This window comes from Phoca vitulina, unplaced genomic scaffold (genome assembly GCF_004348235.1).
Source record: "Phoca vitulina isolate PV1807 unplaced genomic scaffold, GSC_HSeal_1.0 scaffold16, whole genome shotgun sequence".
Lineage (NCBI taxonomy): Eukaryota > Metazoa > Chordata > Mammalia > Carnivora > Phocidae > Phoca > Phoca vitulina.
The window spans coordinates 6,587,107-6,598,562 of NW_022589719.1; the positions used below are offsets into that span (position 1 = coordinate 6,587,107).

The 11,456-nt window shown below is 34.9% G+C and overlaps 1 protein-coding gene across 1 annotated transcript in view; it reads left to right on the top strand.

Moving 5' to 3' along the window:
- The window catches only part of ANO3 (anoctamin 3), a 272,078-nt gene that overhangs the window by 88,062 nt on the left and 172,560 nt on the right, over positions 1-11,456 (top strand). The window contains exon 4 of the mRNA XM_032413849.1: positions 7,749-7,867. Within this exon, the coding sequence (XP_032269740.1) occupies positions 7,749-7,867 (119 nt within the window). The remainder of the gene's footprint in view (positions 1-7,748; positions 7,868-11,456) is intronic.

Consider the following 11,456-nt stretch of genomic DNA (forward strand, 5'->3'; position numbering starts at 1 on the left):
CTATTAAAATTCCACTCTGAGAGATGCTCTAAGGTTTATGCTACAATCATAGGAGCCAGCTATCTTGATTGGTCCCCTTGAGTTTTGAGCTGATATTGGTTTGCAAACAAAATTTGCAAGAGTTAATGGATTCCCACTTGACTCAACAAAAGTTTTCATCATAAATTATATTACTGATGATTGGAAAAAGGATTTGTAAATTAAATTTTTAAATTGTTCATTGGCATACTCATGTTAATTACATTGTTTCCTGTCCACCTAGGCTTTGAAGTAGAAAATATGACCTTTTTGTAAGCCCAAATTACATAATTGGTTTTGTAGATTCCTAATTACTAGAGTTGTGAATTTAAAGAAAGATTAAAGAAAAAGAATGTGTATTTCTTCAACGCCTTCTATATACAAATCACATAGATTATTTCATTTAATCCTTGAAACAGGATTTTATTATTCCAGATTTTCAGATTGAGAAACCATAACTAACCTCTGCCTTTAAGCTAATAAATGACATAACCAGGATTAATTGGGGTTTGCTGAAGTCATCATCTTTTCACTACATCGGCTCCCTGCTTCAACATATTAAATGATGTTTTTAAGCTTTGAGAATCATGTTTTTTTAAAATATAGCTTTAGCAGCTTTATCGAGATATAATTCATATACCATACAATTCACCCATTTTAAGTGTACAATTTAAATGTTTTTTTTATATTTGTAGAGGTGTGCATCCATTACCATAATCAATTTTAGAATATTTTCATCCCCTCAAAAGGAGACACCATACCTATTAGCAGTCATCTATTCTTCTTACCCCAGCCCACCAAGCTTCAGGTAACCACTCATTTACTTTCTGTCTCTATATATTATTCTGGACAATTCATACAAATGGAATTACACAATATTTGGTCTTTTGTGACTAGCATTTTTCACTTAGCATAATGTTTCCAGGGTGCATCCATGTTTTAGCATTGATCAAATACTATTCCATTGTATGGATAAGCCATGTTTTATTTATCCATTCATCAGTTGATGGACATTTGGACTGTTTTTACTTTTTGGCTATTACAAATAATGCTGCTATGAGCATTGGTGTACAAGTTTTTTGTGAATTGATATTTTCATTTCTCTTGAGTATATACCTAGGAGTAGCATGGAGAATCATATGGTAGCTATGTTAAAACTTTTGAAAAACTGCCAGATTGGTTTCTACAGCAACTGCACCAGTTTTCATTCCCATCCAAGTGTTTGAGGGCTCGATGTCTCCACATGCTCACCAACAGTTGTCATTGTCCATCTTTTTTATTACAGTTATCCCAGTGACTGTGAAGGGTCTCATTGTGGGTTTGATTTACATGTCTCTGATAAATAATGATTTTGAGCATCTTTTCATGTAAACACATGAAAAGCCAACAGCAGTTGGCTACTGTTTATCTTTTTTGGAGAAATGTCTATTCAGATCCTTTACCCATTTTTAAACTGGGTTGTTTGCCTTTTTATTATTGAGTTGTAAGTGTTGTATGTACATATAGATATATAGATATATAGATGCTCTTTCTGTTTCTTACATGGATGCAAGCACAAATATATGCATGTAAAACATGTTTATTTGTATAGATATACATGTATACATATGCCCATGTGTATACATACATACATTTGATATATCTATGCTATAACTTAATGTCAAGTGCTGATACATATATTGCATGCATGTTTTGTGTGAATGTGTATGTGTTATTCTATGTCAGGTGCTAATAAAAGTAATAAAGCCTTATAAGGAGACAGAGAACTCTGGTAGATTCTATTTTAGAAATGGTGATGAAGGAAAGATTCTCTGATGTAGTGACATGAGAAGAACCCTGGCTGCAATGGGGATTGAGCATTCCTGGCAGAGAAAGGAACAAGTGCAAAGGCTCTGTGGTGAGAGCATACTTAACATAAAGGAACCCAGTTCAGCTGGATTGGAAGGAGTGAGGGTAAGGTTAGAGGAGAGGGACGAGAAGTGGTAGTAAGGGGCCGGATTATGCTTACCCAGTGTGCTACACTGTAGATATGACTTTTACTTGGAGCTACAAAAATATTGGAAGGTTTTAAGTAGAAGTTTCATGTAATTTAAGTTTCAAAAGGGCCACTCTGCCTGTTGATGTGGTAGGGGTAAAAGAAACAACAAGATTGGTTAGGAGACTTACAGATTTCTGCCAAGAGGTAGTGGTGGCTTGGATTAAGAAACTATAGCTTTGATAAATGATCAGCTTCTAGATGTAATTTGAAGGTAGTTCAGACAGGAGTGATGGGCATTTAAATCCTTGTAGTCATTCAACAAACCTTTACTGAATGACAAAGGCAGGTTAGACCTTATTCTGGATGGTAGGGACAAAGCAGTGAACAAAAAAGACAACAAAAATGAACAAAGCAGAAAACTGGCCCACAAATACCTTAGTAAGGGAAATAGATAATAAGTGAAGATAAATAAAAATAACATCTTGCATGTTAGAAACTGGTATGTGCTAAAGAGTAAAGCAAAGCGGAAAAATGGTATTTTATGCTCAGTCAACAGAATTTAATTAAGGATCAGATATAAGGTAAAAGAGAAAATGAGGAGTTGGGATGTTGGCCTCTGTAGCTAGAGGAATGGAGTTGCTATTTATTAAAGTGGTAATTGTTTCTGTATTTTATTATCCATGGGCTTGGGGAAACATTCTTGTGAACATAGTTTTTTTTTTTCTTTTAAATGACTTTAGGATCCCTCTCCAGTTGTGCCTTAACACATATTGACACACTTTGTTCCAAAAATTTTACTAATTTATATTGGTACGGAAAGCAAATGACTATTATCAGTTTCCCTAGTGTCTTGTCAGCAATGGATATTTTTATTTGAAATGAAAGATGCAAAAGAATATTTATGTACTAGCATAAAATAGTACCTTTTTTATTTTAAATTCTTGGTCATGGCGAATATTAAACCACATAAAAATAAGTAAGTTTTTACTAAATTTATCTCACCCTTATTTCTTGTTTGTTAACAATTTTTATCTTTTATCTATTGGGATACTAATATTTATCTCCATAACCGTCAACTTAAGGAGGATAGAACGCTATGTTTATAATTGGAGACTCCACCCTTTTTCATTCAACAAATATGTTAGAATTTTTATGTAACCCAGTTATTTTTTTTTAACTTGTGTATATTTTATGGCTTCAAAGTTTCCTAAATCATCATCTTTCCAATGCTGCAAGAGGCAGTATTACATACCGGCTAGGAATGTAAGGTTTAGGGCCAGATTTCCTGGGCTCTCCTGCCACACACCAAATGTGAGACCCTAGGTAACTGCCTACATTTCCTCCCTGGTAATGAAGGCTAGTAACAATACTTTTAAAGGATTTAATCAAATGTTATGTGAAAATAATATGGCAGCCTTCCCAGTGCTCAGACTAAAAACTTTGGAGTTATTGTTGACTTCTCTCTTTTAAATGCCATATCCAATAGAATTTTGTTAGTTTTCCTTTAAAAAAAAATACATCCTCGGTTTGACCATTTCTTAGTCGTGATGCCACCCTGACCCGAAGCACATCCTCTCTACCTGATTATTGCAATAACTCCTACCTGGTTTCTTTGCCTCTGACCTTGGCCCCTTCAGCCTATTCTCATGTCAGCAGCTAGAGTGATTTTGTTAAAATCTGGTCAAATTCATTCTGCTCAAATTCATCCAGTTGCACTCTTTAACTCAGAATGAAAACCAAAATCATTCTGAAGGGCCCAAGCCCTCCCTGATATGCTCCTACTTCCTCCATTACCACTTTAACATGATACCCTGCCACCTTCACTCTTGTTCATTCCTCACCAGTCACACTAATCTGGTTGTTTGTGAACAGACAAGAAAGGCATGCTCCCACTTCAGGGCCTTTGCACTTGCTGTACCCTTTGCCTGTGATGCTCTTCCTACAGAGGTTCACTTACCATTTTGGCATCTTTGCTCCAGGTTAGCTCAGGGAGGCCATCCTTAACCACCTTATTTAAAATTGCAAATTGCTGCCCTCCCCCTTATCTACCTGGCCTCTTTTTTTTTTTTAATTGATCATATCATCATTTAATAGATAGGAGTTATATTAGTTCTTTTCTTAATTTTATCACTGTCAACTTCATGAGGGTAAAGATTTTTGTTCATTTTGATTCCTACTCCCTTCAAAGTAGAATATCTCTGGTACACTGTAGATCTAGCTCAATATATTGATTTAATGAATGAAGTACACCTGATACATATAACAGTTAAATAATTATTAGCAATCCACATGAAAAAAGAAAACAAAACAAAACATCAGTTATAGGAATATTGTATATAAAGTTAGTGTGAGAAAAAAAATCCAGTATTTAACAAAAGAATACAAACTAAGTTAAGACATTTTTATGTTCAGGAAAAGTATATGTTAAGTCAGTAAGAGTAGAGATTTCTTGTTTCTGACCTGGGAACACTGTAGGAACCTTGCAAAAGACAAGACAGGAGAGTTAAATTTACATTACAATGACAGGAATTTGCAATCTTGCTAATAGTAAAAGGAAAAAAGAAAGCTATTATTATATACAGAAGAATCCTGTATAATTTCAAGAAAAACAAGAAGAAAGGCAAACATACTTACATTCCTAACAATGAAAGGAAATTTTAAAAATTATGTCACTTATGATCCAGATTTTCCAAAATAACAAGTCCATCTTTTTTTTTTTTTTCTTTTTAAATTAACTCATCTACTAATGACCAAGTTGTGCTAGACTCTGTAGTAAATTAAACACACATTAAAAAGAGATTGAACATGGTCCTGGGATAATTTTGTCTAAATTCAGAAAAATAAAAAGAATCACAAAAAGAAAGGAAGGCAGGAAAGAAGGAAGAGAAGGAGAAAGAAAAGGAGGGGAAAACCAAATGTGATGGAATTCAGGAGAGAAAAGGATCCATTGTATTTGGAGCTTTGGGGGAGGAAGGAGCTGAGGATCTGAAAAGCTTTCATGAAGTTGGTAGTATTTGGCAAGTCTTTCAAAACTGAGCTTTCTTCCAGCAAGATGATGATGTAAGGATGTTCCTGTTCCAGGAATATTTGTGTTACAGGAATTAAAGAGAAAGAAGAGAAACTAAATAAATTAAAATTAAGCTAAACAAAATATAAAAGTCTCTGCCTAGCAAATGTAATCGTGAATGGGATAAGGTTTAAATGAGTAGAAAATTTCTATAAATTGTATTTCTTGTATTCCGTAGTAAATGAGATCTATTAACATAAATTGCATTTTATCTTTTGTAAACATTAAGTTAGTAATCACACAGTTATTAGAGCCTAAAGGAGGACCCTTTGAGACCTTCTTCAAAAACCTCTATTACAGATGAGAAGACAGACTGCCAGGGAAAGCTTTGATGTAGGAATGTAGGACGGGGCAGATTTAGGCTGAGGAATCACAGTACTGTGACCTGCAGGTGGGTGCATGCTCCCAGCAAATGCTGCCCGTTTACCTACTGCTATTTAATCACAAAGGTCTCCTCCAAGCTCTCCAATATCAAAAGAAAGAAAAGGATGGGGAGAGAGAGGGAGGGAAAGATAGGGAGATAAGGAGAAAGGTAAGGAAAGAGAGGAGAGATAAAAGGAAAAAAAAGAGAAACTTCTGTGCCTTACAAACCAGCAAGCTGGACATGATGGGGTTTTGGTAACTGATCCAACAAATTAACTCCAAAATTTCAGTTTCTTTCTCATTCATCTGACACCCCACTCAATACAGGTCCAGGTTTTGCATTTTTTTCCTTCCGTCTAGACCATTTTTCCTCCAGTTACCTGTGTGACTTACTGCTTCACCTTCCTGCAATCTTTGCTCAAATGTTACTGCAATTCTCTGTACTAAAATAACATCCTCCTCCCCACCTGTGACACCTCTATCCTTCCTTTCTGCTGTCTATTTTCCAGTGCACTCACCACAAAACATGCTTGCTATTTCCTTAATTTGTGTTGTTTATTGTTTTTTTCCCTTGGACTTGATGTTCCATGACGGCAGGATTCTGTTTGCTGTTATATTTCTAACTCTTAAAACAATGTCTGGAATATCATAGGTGTTTAATAAATAATTGTTAAATGAATAAAATGTAATCTTCATAAATCAAGGGAAAACATTATAGTATATTCACAAACGTCAGTTTTGGAGTCAGATCTGAATGTGTTTGAGTTCTAGATGCACTCCTTACTGAATTAGTGACTTTGGCACGATACTTAATCTCCATCTGCATTAATTTATTTACTATTAAATGTAGGTAAAAAGCATACCCACATTTGTACAGATGTTATAGGGATTAAAGGAAATAATACCTGTAAAGTGTCTGGCTCTTAGAATGTACTCAACAACTGTTAACATCAATCAATGTTAGCTATTTTTAATAGATCTGGTTTTTATCCTAAGTGCTTAGAGCATTTTAACATAATTGGAAATTAATAACATACTAAGACATAATATTACCTGTCCAGTCTTAATTCATACCACTGCTAAGATTCGGATACTCTAGCTGTACATGGCATAATATATATTATAGCAGATTTTAAGCATTACTACTAAAAGAAATTACTGCATATATTATAAACAATTTTTATTCTGTTATAATACTAAGTCAAATGATTGAAATATTTAAAGCATTGTATATAGTTGTCTATGTCAAAATTTATGTTTGATAGGTGTTAACAGATGGAATAAAATAACTCTCCAAAACATTTTCATTTATTTGGAAAGGCTAAATATATACAATTCTGTCTGTGTTTGAATTTGAAGAGGTATTTCTATCATATGGAATACATATTGTATGAAGCACGTCAGCAATTCTTGGTTGTACTTACAGCCCCCATAGAGGCTTCTTGTTTTATACTCTTTTGCATTGATTACAGCTTATTGTTCAGATATATTCTTACAAGGTCCTACCCTTTTTATAATTCTAATAGTAATTAATTTTCAGTATTCTCTCCCTGTTTGCAGTTGTAGTTTCATTTCAATCCCTGATATTTTTTAAAGTTTTTTTCTTGTAATGTTTGTGAGAATTGCTTCTATAATTTCTCAGACTTCTGCCACTCTTCAGTCAAATTCACATTTAGAAAACTTTCCAACTTTTAAGAAAACAGATTCTCAAAATTAATAGTTTTTAATTAGGCGAATAAATGCTTGGGAATCTATTGAATTCTTAGAAATACCTTTATCTGGGGCACCTGGGTGGCTCAGTCAGTTGGTGTCTGCCTTTGGCTCAGATCATGATCTCAGGGTCCTAGGATTGAGCTCCATGTTGGGCTCCCTGCTTGGCAGGGAGCCTACTTCTCCAACTCCTTCTGCCACTCCCCCTGTTTGTGCTCTCTCATTTGCTTTCTCCTCTCTCTCAAATAAATAAATAAATAAATAAATAAAATCTTAAAAAAATATCTTTATCTTCACGTTCAAAAGAGATGATGAGTTTGCATAATTCTAATTTTATTTTCAAAAAGTTTAAGTCCATTAAATAGCAGAGATGCATTTAATTCTTATGAAAGTTACTGTAGTGTCAGTATTAATCTACTAACAGGGAAGCTTTCATGTTATCCCCCCCTTTTTTTTTCTTTTTTTCCTTACTTCTTGGATGGATGGGTCATAAGAATGTTATACTTGGTTAAACCTTGGAAAAGCATGAATAAAAGAGAGATTAGTACATTTAAAGAGAGAGAAAAGGAAGAAGGATAAAAGTGGATATAATTTTCTCTTTCTCTTTTCTAGCCCTAGGGAAAGATAAGGATTACATGGATGACTCAGAACATGCTAATTATGACCGATCTCGGCTAATCAAAGACTCTGTTCCCAAAGATAATTCTGAATCCAAGGCAAAATTGTCTAAGGTAATACAAAGTAAACTATCAATAAGTCACTTGAAAGCAGTATTTCTAAAACCTTTCAATTCTTTTCAATACTAATGTATATTTGCTGGAGAGGAGAAGAGGACATGCAGGTTAATATGTATCGTTAAGAACTTAAAGATGAAAAGTTGTATGTAGACATCATATTCATTTATGTTATCAAACATTTTTTAAAACAATCTGAAATGTAAAATTAACCTTTAGAGGGCTATTACCTCATTTTTTCATACTTTTTGAAAGGCAGCATGATTTCATGAGAGCATGGAATGGACCAAGATTTGAATTCTAGTTCCACTCCTTACTATTTGTGATCATTTGAGCAGGTTAATTAAACTCTCTGAGCATTGTTTTTCTCATCTGTAAAGTTGTATTATGCTGTCTGCTTGACAAAATTCTTTGGTGAGTGCCTGAGATAACCGTATGAAAATATTTAGAGCATAGTAAACGCTGACTGTATGGCAGGTTTTTATAACAACCTGGAAGCTAAGAATACCTCATTGAAACTCTAGTTCATCAGCAGATGAGTAACTGAGCTAGAGTTCAGTTTAAAAAAACCCTGGCTGCAGCAATCCCACCATCCCTCAAACAAAATGATTTTGTGGACTCTTCAAAGCATCTGAGCTTAGTCCTTTAATACCAAATACCATCCCTTTTTGATATGTTCCAAGACAAATTCTGGCTCAGTCCAAACATACTTTTTTCCCCCCATTATTTCCTATTGATTAAAGTGGGAGTACTTCTGTAAAAGAAATTTGCAGTTTAACCCAGGGAATGACTTAGCTTTCATGTCACTGCATGGCAAATAGTCCCATCCTTGAATATATATTTCTCTAATGTTTGACTTGGTTTGGCTTGGATTAGTTTTGCAAATCCCTTCATTAGTCACCACTAAAACATCAGAGAAGAAATATGGCAGAATTTAAATACTACTCTCATAAATTAGACCAATGTTAACAAATAGATATAGGAATAAATGCTTGTGTCAAATTTCTTCATTCCTCTTTTGTTTTGTTTTGTTAAATGGGGTCAGTATTTTGTAACAATAATTCTTAGATTATTTTTAAAATCAGGGGTTCATCTATCCTCTGTTTACTTCATCTGCCTTCCTGTGTCTGTCTGATCAACATGGTGTTTAGAATGTTTCTACTACCTGTAAACCATTGTTCCAAGTCACCCGAGTGAAGGAAGAGTTATCAGAAATATTGAGGAAAAAAACAGATGTTGTTCCTCAAGATGCCCATAGCACCCAATAAGAAGACAACACAGTATGCTTTAAATAATTAGAAAATGAACTAAGATTAAATCAAGTCTGTCTCATCTGCTTCTCTAGAAGCAGCCACCAATGATACCTACCATGTCATTTCTGTTCAACAGTAGCCATTTCTCAGTCTCACTTTGACTAGACTTGAACTGTAGAATATGAAAGTTAAGAAGAACTTGTTAAAGGACACCTGGGTGGCATAGTCAGTTAAGCAGCCTACTCTTGACTTCAGCTCAGGTCATGATCTCAGGGTTGTGGGATCAAGCCCCAGGTTGAGCTCTGCACTAAGCAGGGAGCCTGCGTGAGATTTTCTCTCTGCCTCTGCCCCTCCCCCCCCCCCCCCCCCCCCCCCCCCCCCGCTCTCTCTCTCTGCCTCTCAAATAAATCTTAAAAAAAAGAATAGTTAAACCTGCATGCCTCCCACCCCCACCACTCCAGCAACCCTCAGTTTGTTTCCTGAGATTAAGAATTCCTCATATCAGTGAGGTCATATGATACATGTCTTTCTCTGATTGACTTATTTCGGTGGGGGGTGGGAGGGATGGGGTGGCTGGGTGATAGACATTAGGAAGGGTATGTGCTATGGTGAGCACTGTGAATTGTGTAAGACTGTTGAATCACAGATCTGTACCTCTGAAACAAATAATACATTATATGTTAAAAAAAAAAAAAGAAGAAGATAGCAGGAGGGGAAGAATGAAGGGGGGGAATCGGAGGGGGAGATGAACCATGAGAGACGATGGACTCTGAAAAACAAACTGAAGGTTCTAGAGGGGAGGGAGGTGGGAGGATGGGTTAGCCTGGTGATGGGTATTAAAGAGGGCACGTTCTGCATGGAGCACTGGGTGTTAATACGCAAACAATGAATCATGGAACACTACATCAAAAACTAATGATGTAATGTATGGTGATTAACATAACATGATAATAATAATAAAAAAAAACCTGCATGCATGTTTTATTTTTGATGTTAAAATAAGAGAATGGTGTGTGATGATAGTAACAGACCAGTTGTTCAATCCAAGAAATGCCAGTGTAATGTCTTATTGAATTTGCCTGAATACATAATTTTCTGCTATTTCACTTCTACTCAAAATTTTTAAAAAAATGTCATGCATCACCTGGATGTTTTTAGACTCACTCTTTTAGCTTCTATTAAAATATGTCTACTTTTATCCTTTCATAGGTTGGAGCACAGCATAAATTCCATTTGAACAAATGGTCTCATGACAAAAAGAAAAAAGTGTTTAAAAGCCAGTAACTGGTTACTTGCTTATCTACAAATGAAGGGCAAAATAATCTGCTTAGAATATGTTATTTGTGTATATTTGTCACAGGGAACCTCAAAGAGCAGTGACCTATATTTCTACTATTCTAGATATCCTTCCACTTATAAATTTGTCAACCTTCCTCTTACTCCATCCCACCACTAAATGATATGAGTATTTATACTCATATATGTGTGTATATATTAAGAGTATATACATTTTAAGATGGAACTTATAAAATTGACAAGATTTCTTCATTTTTGTGCTATAAAACAGCAACTTTCATATTGTTTAAATTAACATGTATTAATATATGTATAAGTTCTGTGGCTGAAGATCTGTACCTCACACATTATTTGGTTGGAGTAATTGTACTGATTGCATATTATGCAATGCATTTGATATTTTATTTCTTTACAAAAGTTACTCATTGGTAAAAGGATCATTTTAGAGATGACAGAACAAGTTTACAGAGTCAACAGAAAGGGATCAAAAATCCCAGGGGAAAGTGACTGCTAATGTAAACTATATTGTGAGTAATGATAAGTATTGGATTACAGAAAAACAAATGGAGCTTTCCAACAAAATTTGCCATCAGCTATAAACTAGGTTCATAGGAAATAACTCCAAATCCTCCAAGGTAGTATCTTACATTGAATTTATGAGGAAGTCTGTTGAGCTCATCAACTATAAAAACAAGCAAATCTAGAACTGTATGGAGTGTTTGATTTGTCAACTATTGTGCAAATGTTTCCTGAATGATCTTGACTCAGCATGGTGAGTTTAAATTTTGATCACATATCCATGGCTTATGAGAATTTAGTAAGCTAAGTATATTTGTAGGGCACTATAGTTTGTTCTAGAATTAATTTTTAGGACAAAGAGCTGTACCCTTAGGATATTCTACTTAAAATCATGAACTTTTGGGGGCACCTGGATGGCTCAGTTGGTTAAGCTCTGACTCTTGATTTCAGTTCAGGTCATGATCTCAGTGTCAGGCTCCGTGCCAAGCATGGAGCCTGCTTAAGATTCTCTCTCTCCT